The sequence below is a fragment of the Phoenix dactylifera genome, chromosome 17 (genome assembly GCF_009389715.1).
Source record: "Phoenix dactylifera cultivar Barhee BC4 chromosome 17, palm_55x_up_171113_PBpolish2nd_filt_p, whole genome shotgun sequence".
NCBI lineage: Eukaryota > Viridiplantae > Streptophyta > Magnoliopsida > Arecales > Arecaceae > Phoenix > Phoenix dactylifera.
Window position 1 is genome coordinate 12,854,888 of NC_052408.1, and position 16,632 is coordinate 12,871,519.

At 37.4% G+C, this 16,632-nt stretch overlaps 1 protein-coding gene across 4 annotated transcripts; it reads right to left on the minus strand.

Moving 5' to 3' along the window:
* Window positions 1-1,272: 1,272 nt before the first annotated feature.
* On the minus strand, window positions 1,273-15,820 carry LOC103717500 (auxin response factor 12-like). Of its 4 annotated transcripts, none has more exons than XM_008805942.4 (15): window positions 15,305-15,820; window positions 15,118-15,233; window positions 14,920-15,018; window positions 14,788-14,844; window positions 14,558-14,713; window positions 14,375-14,459; window positions 11,754-11,844; window positions 11,508-11,672; window positions 11,306-11,428; window positions 10,992-11,067; window positions 9,801-9,948; window positions 7,974-8,950; window positions 7,704-7,894; window positions 5,224-5,363; window positions 1,273-1,792 (listed from the first exon to the last, which is right to left on the minus strand). In XM_008805942.4, the coding sequence occupies exons 1-14, from the start codon at window positions 15,345-15,347 to the stop codon at window positions 5,276-5,278; spliced, it is 2,415 nt and encodes an 804-aa protein (XP_008804164.2). In that variant the 5' UTR covers window positions 15,348-15,820; the 3' UTR covers window positions 1,273-1,792; window positions 5,224-5,275. The 4 variants fall into 4 exon arrangements, with proteins under 4 accessions (XP_008804164.2, XP_008804149.2, XP_008804156.2 ...); XM_008805927.4 differs by having other exon boundaries at window positions 1,273-1,797; XM_008805934.4 differs by lacking the exon at window positions 1,273-1,792 and adding an exon at window positions 2,531-2,920.
* Between the last annotated feature and the right edge of the window lie 812 nt (window positions 15,821-16,632).

Genomic DNA, 16,632 nt, shown 5'->3' on the forward strand with positions numbered 1-16,632 from the left:
TTATAAAATCATGATTTGATTTACATATGTTTGGTAAAAAAAATAATATTCCTGATCATAAATGGAAAGTGTCCAATTGGAACATGAAAACGTGATTGAATTGATCTTAGTTACTCTTCGGAACTAAGTGGAAGAAGGAAGAAGATTCTCAAACAAAAAAAATGATCCAATTACTTCGAAAGAACTGAACGAGTAGCCATATGAGGTGAAAATCTCATATAAAATTATATAAAGTGACAGTAAAAGTGACTTATGTGTCAACTTTTTCACTATCATCCCAAAAAACCAAACTCTGCCTTATGTAAAGTTGCCAGAGTACGAGTAATTTCTGAATTTGAAATTACTGCTTATATGCCTTGTATTGCCTATAATTTACAAGAATGGAGATATATTACCTCGGGATAAAGTTCATCAGTAATCTTAGATCATTTTAATGATCTCATTTGAGTCACCAAACACCACCTAAGTGGTAAGTTGGGAGGCCTAGTGATATAAGCTTGGAGATGAGATGTTCCCGCCCTACCATTGGATCTAAGCAAATCTGTCGTCACCAAGATGAGGTTGGAGTCAGCCTGGTGTGCGAAGGGGGAGTCATGCGACCGGGTGATTCGGATCTGGGTTTGGATTGGTTGAGTTCTAAGAGGTCATGTTGTAAACTGGAAATAGATTTTACCGCTGGAGAGTGCTTTGCTGGTTCCCAAAGGATTCAGGCGTTTGAACAAGAAGGCTCTTACGTGGCAACTCAAACTCCGACAGCCCACAAGAAGGTTGCGGTTTTACATAGTGCCAACAAAGCTGAGCATTCTAATAACCATTGTCAGACTGCAAAGAATGTTGCATAAGTCTTCCATTTTGTTTATTAACTAGGGGCTCCTCAATACCTAGCTACCCGTTATCATCATCCATGCAGCATCATCTCATACAACGAGGGAACAACTAGATATATGATGCGATGGAAGCAGGTAGTGGGATGAATGGGAAAGCTTTTTCTGATCATGCAATCCTGAATTTTTTTATATACTACCAAAAAAATCGTCATAAAATGATGCCGCATTTTTTTCTGAAAATGATTTTTTCAATGGCATGAAAATATGTGGATTGCATGGATAGATAAGCTGCCTCGCTTGCAATGTATATTTCTTGCAGCCAAGCATCCTCTCTCTCTCTCTCTCTCTCTCCACATGAATACATGGTACATACATGAATCAAAAATATACTGAATGGAAATTATTTTTTGTTTCTGAAAAGGAAATAACAAATTGCCAAAGACAATTTAACCAAGGAAAAGCAAATATATAATTAAAGTTCCTCGTTTAAGCACGACAGGAAAAGGAAAGTTACACTACATTCGATCAAAAGCATAAGGAGTTCCCAAATGAGACACAGGCTTCCAGAAAATCCTCGGTATGAGTGGTTGAGTGCCCATATACGATCCAACTATGCTAACAATCCAAGAAAGCAGACCTAATGGAGTGGCATTATAGATCGCCATAGTATCTCAACTACAACAGATTTACCCAATTCTTCGAGTTGAACATTCTCCCACTTGCATTGATTTGGGTCGTGATAGACAATGAAGTAGTGACTTTAATTCTGGAGATCCAATTGTCCCTCTCGAGCTGAAAATGACTAGTTACCAGTTCTCTTATTACATATATATCGAAGTCATGGATCAAAGTTCTTAATGAATGATCATAGATGCAGAATTCATAGACCACTAGAAGTACACCAGCACTTTGCATATCCACGATTCAGATGCACCTCCTGAAGGGCACACCAACTCGGTCCATGCCTGCACTGACCCAACCTCGACAAGAACCGACATCATTAGCTGACATCTTACAATAAAATTGGATTTTAAACTGAATACAGCTACTATATATTTTCATAAATACATCGAATTCCTTGGGAATCGCAAAATTGAGTTGGAACCAAAAGATCACAAAATAGTTTCCTGAGTATTTAAGTAATTGCACATGATGCATAAAAGAATCATAAAAAAAAGTAAAAAGGATTTCATGATAAGCATTCAAGAAACAGAAATATATTAAGATAGGAAAAAGCATTGAGGGCAACGCCACTTGGACAACACCCTGCAATAATATACTTCACGGATAGCAGTTTAGGTGACACACAATCTTGATCCCAACTGTCTGGGTAACAGAGCAAGTTGGTGATGAATTGATAGGTAGAAAACAGTAAATATAATTTGATGGCCTCTCATAGTTAATAAAAGTCAATCAAGAAACAGCAAAATACTTCCGTCGGTTTCAATTAATGCTAACTGGCTGACTATTGGCCAAGCAATGGCATGGATCTCATCTCCAATTTAGCTGTGCAAGAGATGGGGCAGGGGGGTGCAGGGCACAAGCAATTTACGAGCCAAAAATTTGAAACTCGTCAACAATCTTGATTTCAAATTATAGTTGACCATACCCTGAATCTCTGTTCATGCTGACTTCAGCACATATAATAACCTCATGATCATCAAGTATATGAAGGAATGAATTTTATTAAGACCGACAAGAAATTTGCCAACAAAAAACAAACAAAACAATAATGATATTGGATGCACAAGAAACTTGCTATCAAATGCCTAAGACATCAGAAACACACAAAAAAAAACTGAATATCCAAAAACTAGGACCTACAAGGTCATTGCCGATTATAAGCAGTTAATACAAATGAGTCACTAATATTAACGGTCACTGAGCAAAATTAAGGACCAAAAGTACTTAAAGAGACTAAAACTGCAGCAACTGATTACAAAAATAGAACGTTCTAACAGTGTGTACCACATTGCATCCATATATTACAAAACTATTCTAAGATTCTACCAAACATCCTCTACTCGCTGGCATGCAAGACTTGCATTGTTGAGAGCATGCTTGGAGAACGCATTTCGCATATTAAGGTCAACCTGCAAAGGTTAAAACCAATCTAGCAAGACGTTACTGAAATTATCAGGCATAAATATAGCATAATATATTATTCATTTTTTTCTGGTTTTCGCATGTTGATCACAATCACTCATCTAAACATTTCAGGCTAAGGCTGAGCACAAATGTCCTCCAAAATTGATAGATTAAGATCAATATTGATGCAAATCAACAATAGCAAGAGATTGTAGAAGGATTTTTAGAATTAAAATTAGTTAAGTTAGCTGGACCAAGCCGGTTGGTACCCCTCTCCTTATCAGGGAGGTCCTGGATTCAACTTTGGATGGTGGCATACCCACCATTATGTGCAGGAAAAAGAAGTTGCACCAAGTCAATATATTTTCAACGGAAGTAAGGAAAAAAGTCAATATATTGAATGAGGGAACTAATAACCCAACTGTATAATTCCATAGAATGGTCTTTCGTACTCAAGATTCTTATGGAGTCATTGGAGCATAATGTTGATTGCTAGCTTCAATCATGTGTGATATACCTGTAGTTCAGTCCAAACATGACGGACCTTGCATGGCCAATGCCATACACTGTACAAACCAATATTTAAACAGAATATAAGCTTTCTCATTGTAGATAAATAAATGTTCCACCATCAAGAACTGTCATCTTTTGAATGTTTAACTCCCCCAAAGAAATGGTCCCATATTCTACTATATCATGTCAGTTACAGAACATAGGAAGTTCTACAATTTACTCCAAATACTTGCACCTGTAAACTAGAAAAACTATTATATATCATGCAAAATGGTTCAGCATATACAATACCACAATATTGATTAGTCCCTGGAACTCACCTTGATAGCCATATAAAATCCAGATTGTTCCATCAAAAATACAGCAGATTGTCTAAAACGCTCAGGAAACATGAACACTGTTAGGAATCGACAAATTTTATGTTGCGCTGCTATCATGAACATTAGTATTGCAAGTAATTTTGTGAAAGAAATAGCTGCTAGGCTAATCTAGGATGTGGTGGATAGATCAGATACGGGAATGCTTGACAAATCTTAGCAGCAGCAACCATAAAGGAGACAGTAAGGAATTCACCTAAGAGAATTTTCTGATGTTTCAACATGTAAGCTGGAGATGTTCTTGGCGAGGGGTTCATATACATGGTCCAAAGGACAAAGGCAATCGGAAGAAGTGAGTTGAAGACTAGTTATTTTAGAGGATTTGGGCTTGGATACAATTTCATTCCCAACTATTATTCACAAGGCCAATCAGAATAAATGCAAAAAAGCATTTGTTAATGTGATCTGGATTGTGTTTACGTATTAACATTCTTATACCTAATCATCAGATAATAGTAATAAGCATCATGTACTCAGTTAAATAACGAAGATAAGTTTAAATGATTTAAGATGTTAGCCTCTCAGTTAAATTCTATAAATAGTCATATTTGAACATGTTTGAAATATGTCATTCCTCACAACAACCAGCGTAACAAAATATGATGATGAAACTTTTCCAGATTCGGTATTGTACCACCAATTTGCAAAAAAAAAAAAAAAAATCCCATAACAGGTGGTAAGCTACAGGAATCATTAATTTAGTTGATTCATGAAGATTTCCAGTGATCTGTTCACAATGTTAATAGTAGTTTCGATCTATTTTAATGCCAAACCAACCCAATATCAACTGCTCCGCCTACTAAGGGATTTAGCACCACTAAAGGGCTGAAGAATTCCAAAGCATGTGTGTCCCAATTTGGGAGCTCACATCCAGCTATTCTATGATACCCAATTCCTCAATAAATGATATTTCTTACTTATCAGAATATTCACAATGATTCAGAGAGCATTCAAGGTGGTTTTAATTTTTTTGTTACAGAAAGTGACACCAAAATAAAAATTCTGATATGGAAAAGTTTTGCAGTTTATTCGAAAAACCATTTTTGATTTTTATATCTGTATCGGGCCCACTGGAAAACCACAAATGGAATCTTGTGCTCCTCAACACTCCTTGTGAATGGGTTTGCCTCAACAGTTTTTCTGTTTGACTTCACTCCCTCTGAAAATGTAGATCAGCATTGATATGCAACATATATTGACAGGTTAAATCAAAATATATATTTAAGTGCGAAAGAAACACATCCAAATGATAACTGATTCAATCCAGTTGTCCTGATATAAGGCTTTGAATAGAAGTTGTATGGTTGTAGAAGGCATTATAATGAATCTCATGCCTAGTAGAATGGAGCATTATACATTACAAACAGCAAGTCCAAAAGAATCTTTGATGCAAGATAACAAAGAATGATTATACTCACATAAACGTGCGCATATAAGATGCCATTTTTGTTTTCTTTCAGACTGAGATGATTAACAGGGCTCAATTGCCCGCTTTCCCATTTTCTGCACATCCTCAGGTGAAAGTATCTTGATATACCAGACATTATTAACAAATGACCTGTGTTAAGGGCCAAATAAATTTGTTGTATCAGAGAATATATAAGCAAGCACCCCAGCTGCACAAATACAGAAGTCGCTATAAGCTACATTACATATATAAACATTAAAGTATTAAATATTGAAACTATTGACAATACAAAATTCTATAGCATCACGAGAGCTGGAGCCCAGTGTTTTGAAGGTAGTTCTTAGCATAAAAAATGCTTGGGCAGATCCAAGATCACCATAACCTAGTTCTCATAGAAAAGAGATTAATAGGTATAAAACCTAACAGCCTAACAATTTAATCATCATATTCAAACTTTTCTCCCCTCTTTATCCTTTTGTTTTAATACAAGAATTATATTAGAAAACGCAGACCATTACTCTTCTTGATATTTATGTTCACTTAAAACTTCCTTGACTTATCATGCATATGTCCATTAAGAAAGGTGCATTATCCTTTATAACCATGCTAATCTAGTTAAAACCAAACCTCGCTAAAATTTCCAAAGGATGATCTTGTTAAAAAGACTACTAAAATTTGGAAAAGAAAAAAAAGAAGACCATAGTTGTTCCTTATGGCATGCTGCACAAAGGAAGGATCCCACTAGGGTGCTTGGTCATATTGCGAGTTCAGATTCTTTGCCAAGGAGACTCTGTATCACTCAAACACCCTTGTTTCTCTTTCCTCATAACTAATAACACTATTAGATCCCTTTTCAATAGTCCTTAAATGTTGGGACTCCAACAGAGTAGCCAATCTCTCCTTATGCTAATCTTTCTGGATGTATATTCAAAGAATTCTTTTTTAGATTTCCTTTTCTGAGTTGGGGTGCACAATGGTAGCTCACTTTCTCTTTTCTCTTTTATTCTCTCTCCCCTTCTGTTCACATGCTTGAAAGGAAGCATCTAAGGAGCCATATTAAAAAATGCAGTCCTCATAAGTGACTAAACACCTCTTCCCTTCTTCTCCTTTGCATCTTCAGACTCCTTTAAGGAGTTAAAGATATTAGGATGGGAAATTTCACAACTTAAAAATTTGTAAGCTTCTTCAATTCAATATTTGTTGTCAGCCTACTAATGATGGAGCCTCCAAACCAAGATATATTGTACCAGCCTGAACCGAACAATACAGGGCATACCATACCGTACCAGTTCGGTACCGGTACCCAGTACGGTTGGCGTATCGACAGTCGGAATGCCAAAAAATTTCTGTACCATACTATACTGACACTGTGCGAGTGTAGCACTGGTACGGGGTCCAGTGCGGAGACGGCAAACCTTGCTCCAAACCACAACAGTGATTGAAGTCCCGAAGTGAAGATCTTCCCAACTGAAGATTCTTAAAACAATGTAACTTCCAATAAGCAGTTGCATCATGATGGGATCTTTGATAGAATGTGCTTTTGCTTTTCCATCATGTCCATCCATTTGATGTACTTCCTTTAATGTCAGTTTGGATTCCATTTTGCTAAGGCCCGTATGAAATCATTTTGGTCTATGAGTAGCATAACCTCAAAGAGGCTTTCTTTGAAGCTAGCCTCCAAAACCACTTTCTATGAGCATCAACCCTTATCTCATGGCAATTCATTGGGTTTCAGCCCATAGACAACATTGAGGTTTAAAGTAGACATTGTTACTTTCTTGCAACATTGACCTGATCTCAGTTGAGAGGATGCTCAAAGACTACCTGGCTCCTAGATGATTATGTGACAGTACCCAATGAACACAGAGTACCTCCAGTTAAAATCTTATTATTAGTTCTTCTTTACCATCTTACCACATTTCTCTGAATTATCAAGATATTCTAAACTTCAGAAGTTCTTCCACAGATTTTATTGCAAAATAAGAAAAAGAAATATTTGTCGCCAGCTTCTATTACTTAATTGAAAATCAAGGCCTACAAAGCTCTTCCTTTATCTACATGTTCATCTTTTAATCCCCCACCTTTTCTTGAATTTCTCCCAGCTTTAGTCCATCTTCCTTGACAAAAAGTTAATCCACAAGCCAAACATTTTAACCACTGATAGTGTCTTAAGTCGAAAAACTATCTACACTGCTAGTTTACTCCAATATGTTCGCATTTCTAGACATTCAGTTGCTGGACACTCAAGGATAGCAAGCAAGTTCACTAGGTAAGCACTATACTATGGTTACACTGAATTGCATAACCTACAAAACAAATTTTCTTCGAAGAAAGAACAATGAATAAAAGGAAAGAATAAGTCAACTGTCATAAAACTCAAATAGTAGATAGATTAGGAGCAACTGAAAGCATATTATAAAAGTTCAATCAAATATCTAAAAAAGTAACTTTCTAACTTAATATAGCCGTAACAGTTTTAAGTATTCTTACTCCCATGGGTCGTCTCCAAGGAGAAGCACATCGTTCTCCCTGTCGACAAATACAAGCTGCCAGCCTGATCTCAGAGGGTCTTCCAATTGACCCTTAATACCAAACATCAGACCCAGCTCTTCGCGTAGTTCACCATAGTTGTTGAACCGGGTGATGTCCAGTGATCTCCCTACTGATCCTGACTTGTATACCTGCATATATGTGGCCAACAATTTTAGCCTGAAAGATTTAGACTATAGTGCCATTGAGGATCTTTCTTGCTCCTCTTACCTTCACAAATGTTTTGGTCGTTGGATCAGACTCTCCTGCATTTTGCAGCACACCAGGTGACTCTTCCAGGCTACCATAAATAGAATTTTGAAGGCTTGAGGAAGCATATGGCATTGTAGATATACTATCATCAATAGAGTTTGCACGTATACTAGGCACTGCATGAGAAAGGAGGGAGGAAGAATCTATATTAACACCAAACAGGGTGTGATTCTGCATATCTGTAGAACCATTTTCAGTTCCCACAGAACCATCCTTCCCAGGGAATGATGGAAGCAAAACTGCGTTGCCAAAAGTAGTGGACTGCGACATCGTAAATTTTGGTTCCCATGTTTGCTGATTCTGCTCACTCATCATTGATTGACCAAGTCTTGCAAAGTCCAAAACATTTGAACTTCCTTCTGGGTAAGCAGTGCCTAGCATACCCTGGACAGAGCTAGATGTCATGACTGTTGAGAAGTTCACACTTGAATCAGAAAATTCTAATTTTTCGCACAACTGAGATGGCAGAGGTGCCTGCTGTTGTTGCACATGAGTTCCAGGTATCTGATATGACTCTGGGTATGTTTGTGCATGTTGAACCTGCTTCTGGTTATTGATCGATTGCTGCAGTTGCTGATGTAGAACATTATGTGTCAGGTTACCTGAAATATTTTGTGACTGAGGACCGATTATCTGTTGTTCACATGCTTGCTGGATAATTTGCTGCTGCAATAATGGGCTGGTACTGCAGAACTGCTGAGGTAATTGATAAGGTTGCTGGAGGTGTAGAAATTGTTGCTTTAGATAATCGCTACCTCTTGTATCTGGCAAAGCTGGAGCAGCCATTGCTGGATACCGATCATGATCATGTCCCAGCAGTGTAGATTCCATTCTCTGTTGAACCCATGGGCCCACACCAGGTGACTGAAAGTTTAAAGATGGAAGGCCTCGATCACCAGCACCTCCTCTCAACCACATCAAAGCATTGCCCTCATCTTATTTGTAATAAGAAAGAGAGAGAGAGAGACAATATGAGAAAACCATGCTGAGTGGATTATTTATTTAAAAAATTAAAAGTTCTTTGTGCTAAATTAGTTGAATCATTTTCTAATGTGAACAGAGAAGATGTCAATATTGAACATGGAAGAACTCAAATGGTAACAGTCCTGACAGCTTTAGCTGCCACTAACAGTCATGGAAGGACATGTACAGAAAATTGCCATCAACTAGAGGCATAACAAGTGTGTGACTTAGCTTGCTAGCTTTCTAATGTTCCATAAGGATACCAATAATGCCAACTGGCATTCATTTGTCTTTATTATCTTGGTGGAATTTTTGCCTAAAGTAACATTCCACTGATTTTACATCTTGCCAACAACTTCGCAAAGCCCTTACCACATGAAAGTCTCTGAACCCCTGAACAATTTCTTTATGCATGATTCAACAGGACTTTGAAGGAAAGTTTGTGTTTGCACATTTATGCCATCGTATCGTTACTGTTGTATATTGAGGGTAGAAACCATTTTCTTTTTTTCTGGTACTTCTAAATCCTACCACATGGTAACTGCATCCAGTATTGTATCATCTTAATATACTAGCCTATTTTTCCACTAGTGGAGATGCACAACATGCAATTTTTCCATCTCTCTATTTAAAATTGTTTGAAAATCTTTCTCGATATATATAGCTTACAAAATAAATAATGCTACTAATTAAACTACTAGGTTCTAGTTACTCAAGTAAATTAGGTAACACGTGGCAAAAGAAACTATCTAATGAATGCAAATTGAAGGTTAAATCAATTGAACGAACAGAACAAAGCATCAAAAAATGAGATCATATTACCATGAAAAGAGGGAACTCCAGGATACCAAGGGCGTTTAAGCCTGAGCGGAAACAGAGATGGATACATGGGAAAGGTTGTTAAAGGTTCAATTTCCCATAATGAAACTCTAGGTGATCTCTCACCTGCCGTCGATTCATCCCAACCAACCTGTGGTTATTACAATGACAAATAAATACAATAATTAAGAATTAGTTAAATTTCCAGATTTGGATTAAGAAAAGCAAAAAAACACATAAAATAAAGTGCTGAAACAAATATACACATGTTGAAGATTTTGAATGTAAATGAGCAGTAAAGGAACTAGCTGAATTTGCATAATACTGAGTAATAACAACATCAAAAGGAAGTTATAGTAGAATCATTCTTTTCATGGACTTTACAACATAAAATATTAGAAATGCATTGAGTAAAATAACATCAATGGAAGTGACAGAACTGTTAAGTTAACTTCTAAACATGTACCAAAGTAACTATGAATAAGATCTTGAAACTGATTAGATGCGTAACAGGAAATACTTCCTCGTTCATGATATTTGATGTAGATAACTAGTGAAGCTTAGATAATATTAGAGGAAGCTATAAATGGGAAAGCTGGGCGAACAAGGATCTAGAAATCTGACCACAAATAGCTGGGACAATGCTTAATAGCTATGATTATGGTTTTACCTACTCAGCTCTAATAGTTATGTGAAAGAAGGATACAATGCCATAACATATGTCTTTTTGCATATTTCTTTTCTGTAAATGTGTCTTTGAACAGTTGCTCAATGAAACATGTACAAGCGCATTATATTTGTTTTATCACACCAATCATGATGAACATTAAATTCAACATAATGAACAAAAGAGAAAAAGGAATTGAACCGAACAAAAAGATGTTGATGATAGCTACTATCAGGAGCATTATAAAAAATTGCAATATTACTATAATAGGCATGATAACTAACAGTACAACAGAGAATATAAAGTTATATACTATCTCATGGTCATAGACACATGTACAATAACTGGAAACAAGAATTCTTATTATTTATTACAGTTAATACAAAGCCTTCGCCATCAGATATATCACTTTGTTCAAATCGATGCCTAGATTCTTCAACATAACTAGCATATCATAATAATCTCAAGGGCATACTTTAATCAATGTGACATATACAAATCAATGAAACTCCAATAGAATTCTTTACCTTGACTGATCTCCAGTGAGAATTTGGCCAACGTACAGGATCCAAATCACTTATTTCTGTTATTGTTCCCATGTTCCTAGATTCATTGCATTCACATCAGAACTTCTTTGAAATCAATCAGCAAATTTAAGGGAAAAAAGAACAAGCTAAACCCACAAAAACTAGAGGTTTAATCAGAAATTAAATGAGTATAAAAAAGGTGACTGCATAGCAATTAGTATGTGCGGTACATTGCAGATATGCATACTCTAAAAGTAATTGTACAAAGGAAAGAACTTGTCAAAAACAATTATGGCAAAACACTGCTACCTTACCTACGGACGCTCGACTCCTCAGTCTCAAACAGCATACGAAAACGCATCCCAACCGATATACGAGTGTGAAACACAGCCTTAACATATTTTGAAAGTGGTATCACAAACTCAGATGGACTTGCCCTACAAAAATTGCACAAGTATAACACTGTTCACTAGAACAGAAGTATGACCATGAAGAATATTCAGAGTATTTGGCTACCTTGGGTTATAAAAGATGGTGAACCGACTATTCGTAGCAGCAGCATGAGCTGCTGCGGCGAGCAGTCCTATATGCATGCTATCACTTGAGAGAACAGATGAAGGCATTACAGTTTGTGGTCGACTAGCTCGTCTGATACCCAACAAAAGCTGATTCTTTTCATTCCTGATGTGGAAAATACGGTGAAATTAACTCTCCAGTACCACACAGTAAGTAGAACAAGAAGATCTAAAGATTAAAGCCAACCATATAAAAAGAACTGAGTCTCCAGCAACAAGTCTCTTGGCACTGACAAACACACTCCAGCCCGTAGTAAGAAGATGCCTTTTGGGTTGGCCTGCAATAAGAGAAATGTAGCAATGCACTAATGCACAGAATGATAATTTTGGATGTACTGAATGGACATATTCTGATGATGCAAATCAATGTTTCTTGATTCATGACCCAAAACGGAAAATATAGTTTCTACTTCATCTTCATTATACTACAAAATCAACACAGGGGAATAATAGACAAATAAGTACCACACTCCACAATCATACTAGCAACAAGGCAGTACAAGATACTGGTCGTGGGTTAAGTGAGTTAATATAAGTTTCCAGTATGTTATACATTAAAATTATGGCAATGCACACCCAGCAGAACAGCAGAATTCTTTAGGATATGACACACATCTAACATGCATAAAAGCTGATAATTCACTGGCAAGATATCCATAAAAAGTTTATATGATATTCAGCAGTAAATACAAGTGCTGATATTTCACCACTCACGAGCTGAACCAAAGAATTGACTGATTGTTTGTTTAAATGCTCCGCCTTAATTATTCTCTTTGAAGACAGAAATCTCAACATAAGTAAAACAGAATAAAACAAACAGCAATCAAATGGCCCAAGGACTCAAACTTTGGCAAAAATTTATCCAGATCAACAAATTATTACTTGGAAGAATGTGATAGAATCAAGTGAAAAGAAAAGGAGCAATGCCTGTGGGACATCCTATTTCATGTAATCCACCACTCCACATGTTTAATGCATTCATTTGAATTCTCCTAATTAAAGGCAACAAATATATCCATATACATATACTCCTGGAGCACTCTTTGAAAACCACTGAAAACACCGTTTATGAACACAAACCATGTCTGTAAAAAAGGTTTCAAAAATGCCATTGTAACTTGAACCTGCATGTATCTCAATTACTATTTGCTCGGTTTGACTTAGGATTTTTCATAGGAAAAAAATCAAAATATAATATGGTCATGATGACAGTCACAGAAATTGTAGGGTAATACGCACTAAAACTTGACAAAAAGTCGAATCTAACTGAAATTTAATGATCATGCTCTTCTGCCATCTTTTGGCAAATTTTCATTATGTGCCTATGTTTTTCCATATGAGATAGTGAATAGCTTTCCCTTATGCTCTCAGCTTGCTGGGCTTCAATGATCTCTGTTATTTCTGTGTTGGAGAATCTAGGGCTTGATGATGCCTAAACACAAGCACCACTAGATCATTTGCATCTTCTATTACAGAGTATAGGTGCATGATCTGCCCAATCTTCAAATCCTGTTTCCCCTTTTCTCTTCTACTGATCAAGTAGAGTTGCACCGTCGTAGTCAATGTATGCTTTACATCCTCAGCGCCCTCTTTCTAAGGATCTTTATAATCTTGAAACAAAATAATCGACTTTCCAAAGGAAGGTGGCTGTCAACAAGCTCGAGTAGTCCACAGGAGAACATCTTTGATTTCATCTTCGGAAAATAATAAGGGCAAAAGGCTTCACCTTTTGAACCGTGGAGTGAACATCTAGAGCCCTTTGGTTTGCAGATAGTGAAGCTTGAGATATCTACTCTATCTCGAGAAGAATTTGTTATTCATATTTGGATTCCCTGAGACAGAATAGGTCTAAATCGAACAAGTGGGTGAGAAACAAATCTCCCCCACTCTCCAGAATATACAATTCCATCCCTCTTGCAGAACACTTTAATTTGAGAATTCAGAAATGATGTTTGCTGGGTTAGGGGCTATCTGACCATCATTCCCAACTCAACACAGCCTTACCTATAGTTTTCTCACAATTTGTATAGTGAGCTCAGTTGATCTTTAGTTGTTGATACTGATGGATGACAAGAACTACATTGATCCATTTACCCTTTTTAGCTTCAACTCTGCTATAATGGACTTAAATCCATGGAGACAGGTATTTTGGAGATACTATGCATTGGGGCATTCTTTTATGATCCATGGACTATGTCTTAGCTTCGCATCTGCTGCAATTTAAAATTCCATTTCACTATGAAAGTACTAATGCTTGCAAATATGTGAAAATCACACAGCAAAGATAATGAAGGCAAGATGAAGAAAAGGGGGTAGAAAGATATATAGAAAGAAAACAATCAATGGATCAAAATCTCTAACATCCAGTAGGACCCCTTTTATTGGCACCCATTGTATATATAGATTGTCGATAAAATAAAATCTTTAAGGAACTTCTACCAAAACCATGTAGCTACTTAATTGGAACCCTGTTACAGCAGAAAACCTACAATCTAATATACCTAACAAGAATGCAAGTGATAGTCAGGAAAATTCAATCCCTTTATTATCCTGAAATATTCACCACTTATATACCACATATCAACGGAATTGGACGAAGGCCTTTATGTAGCAGTCCAAGTCTCCATGAGTTTTTTCAACAAGTATAAATTGTTATAAACCCAATGCTTGAGTATCAACACATGCTTCATTAGAGTCATCTCTTCATTCTACATTTTATGTGATTCTGACCACATCAAGATCTAATTGTACATGCCCTACAAAAAGATTTTCTATTGCGGACTGCTAATTAGATAACCTTTAGCTTACCTCGGAAAATATGCCTGAACTTCCATTCAACATCATGCAGATCCCTAGCGATAAGCTCCTGAGCCGGTGGCTGCTGTGAAAAATCCTACAGACAAACAAACAGCATTATCCCATTAGTTCTATTTTATGCTGTTGCAAATAGAACACCATTAGAAAATCATAGCATCATCATAGTTATCACACCAGAGGAGGAAAAACTTTCTCAGCTGATCGACGAGGAACAGAAAACCCTCCATGAGTACTGGTATCGCTTGCAGTCAAAATCTTGCAGAAATAGTTTGTTGGCTGCTTGCTTATAATACCCATCTCAGCAGGAAGGTAAGCATCATTCAGTTCTTGCTGCAAAAGTAACAATCTTCATCAAGAAATGAACCCTAGGAATGAAAACTATCGAACTTGGAAATCAGGTTTACCGGGTTTAAAGGCTGCAAGGTCATCTGAGCATAGACCTCATCTGTTTCGACATCTGCCTGAAATTTCACCACCAATCAGCACTCTCTAACCTACACTTCCCAGACAGAATAAAGATAACCTCAAGAACTCACATGCATTGTAACATCATGAAGTTGGCAAATCAGTTGTGGAGGCAAGTTTGGATAATTAGGGATTTGGCCCTCGACCTCCTTGTTTGTCGACGCAGCGACCTTAATTCCAGAACCAAGATTCCAATAAAAACATCAAAAAAACAAGAAACTCCTTCTAAGTTTAGAAAAATCTTTTCTTTAAGCTCAAATAAATTTCACCTGCTCGCTGTGACCCTGTGGGAAGTAGACAACTCGAGTGCCGACCGTCGGTAGGCAAACAAGCGGGCCGGCGCAGGCATGCCAGAGCTCCGAGTTCAAGCATCTCTTCTCTCCTCCTACCAGAAAGTACAAACCAACTAATTAGTTTCCTCAGAATAAGAAGCAAAAAGCAACATAAAAAAGATACCTTCTTGCGCCTGCTGCCCCAGGCCGGCGGTGGAGAGCTTCATCTCTAAACCCTAACCCTCACAACCGCTCCCAGGAAGAACTCAAGCTCACTTCTTGGAATCCAACCCGCTTCTGTAACTCCATCTCCTTCCCCAATTCAAAGATAGCTCCAACCTTAAAACTAGTTTCTCAAGAAATCAGCGGTTTTGAAGCACTCCCCCTTCTCAAAACACCGGCATTCTAGAGAAAATCCAAGAAACAGAGCTCATCAGCTGCAAGACTTAAGCTGCAACCAAACTAGGGTTTTTGAAGGGCAATCGAAACCCCAAACGCTAAACCCGAACTCAGGCTAGAAAACTGGGAGGGAATTCTCAAGAGAAATAGACGCTATCCGAGCTCCGAGAAGCTCTCGGTGATGGAGATCGCCATGGGAGGTTGCTTCCGAGCTCTCTCTTTCTCTCTGTACGATATGTGAATGATTGCGGGTGGGGGTGAGAGAGAGGTGGGGGAGAGAGATCTCCGCCAAATTAGGTTTTAACTTTTTCTCTCTCAAGATCTTTATTTTTATTAAAGAATTTTGAGTTTTAGGACGTTAGTCACAGAGGATTTCAAGCAAACTATGAGGCTAATCTGGCTTCTTTGATGGCTTAAGTACACTACGGTCGGCAACTGACAACATCAACTACGGTCTCTTTGGGTAAGACCCGGCGTTGACAAGTTGTGAACTTCAATAAATGAGACACAAGCATATGGTCCGAAGTCTAGCTGCATTAAGATTTCAAGAACTAGGGAGGTAGGTATATGGGTATGCCTTTCCCACCTTGGTTTCCATTGGATTAATATGGATCCAACCATGCAGAGACTACATGATTGATCATGTAAATTTTGGGTAAAGCCTCATTGCATAGAGGAAGGGTTAGGAGTGAGGTAAATGGGGGCCATTCCCTGCTATAGCCAGCCACCTTCCAAACAAAGGAAATCTATTAAGATAATCTTAGAGGCTTTCCATGATCCATGAGTCACATCAAGGAGGGCTACGAGCTTTTAACTCGACTAGTGCTATGCTCTATTTCACATGGCAAAGGAATCTCGAAACTCAGAATGTTAGCTCAAAATAATGCATCCTATCTAACATAAGATACTTAAGCTGGTCTCTCATCGTCGTCTGAAACCCTAAACTTCATATGGTACTTTATGTCATATGTGGAAGTCATTAGCATGATAGATCTATGTTTGTTGCCAACTAAATTTGCGCAAATCAAATTCCAAACCACAAGCAAAAAAGGTTACCTAACGCAACTTATGGCATCGACGCCACCTAATTTTGTTTAAACACTACAACGTAAG

Coding starts and splice junctions, on each gene's coding strand:
- LOC103717500 (XM_008805942.4), bottom strand. CDS start 15,347: ATGAAGCTCTCCACCGCCGGCCTGGGGCAGCAGGCGCAAGAAG. Junction 15,234..15,304: donor GGGGCAGCAGGCGCAAGAAG/GTATCTTTTTTA, acceptor ACTTTCTGGTAG/GAGGAGAGAAGAGATGCTTG. Junction 11,068..11,305: donor GAGGAGTCGAGCGTCCGTAG/GTAAGGTAGCAG, acceptor CAATGAATCTAG/GAACATGGGAACAATAACAG.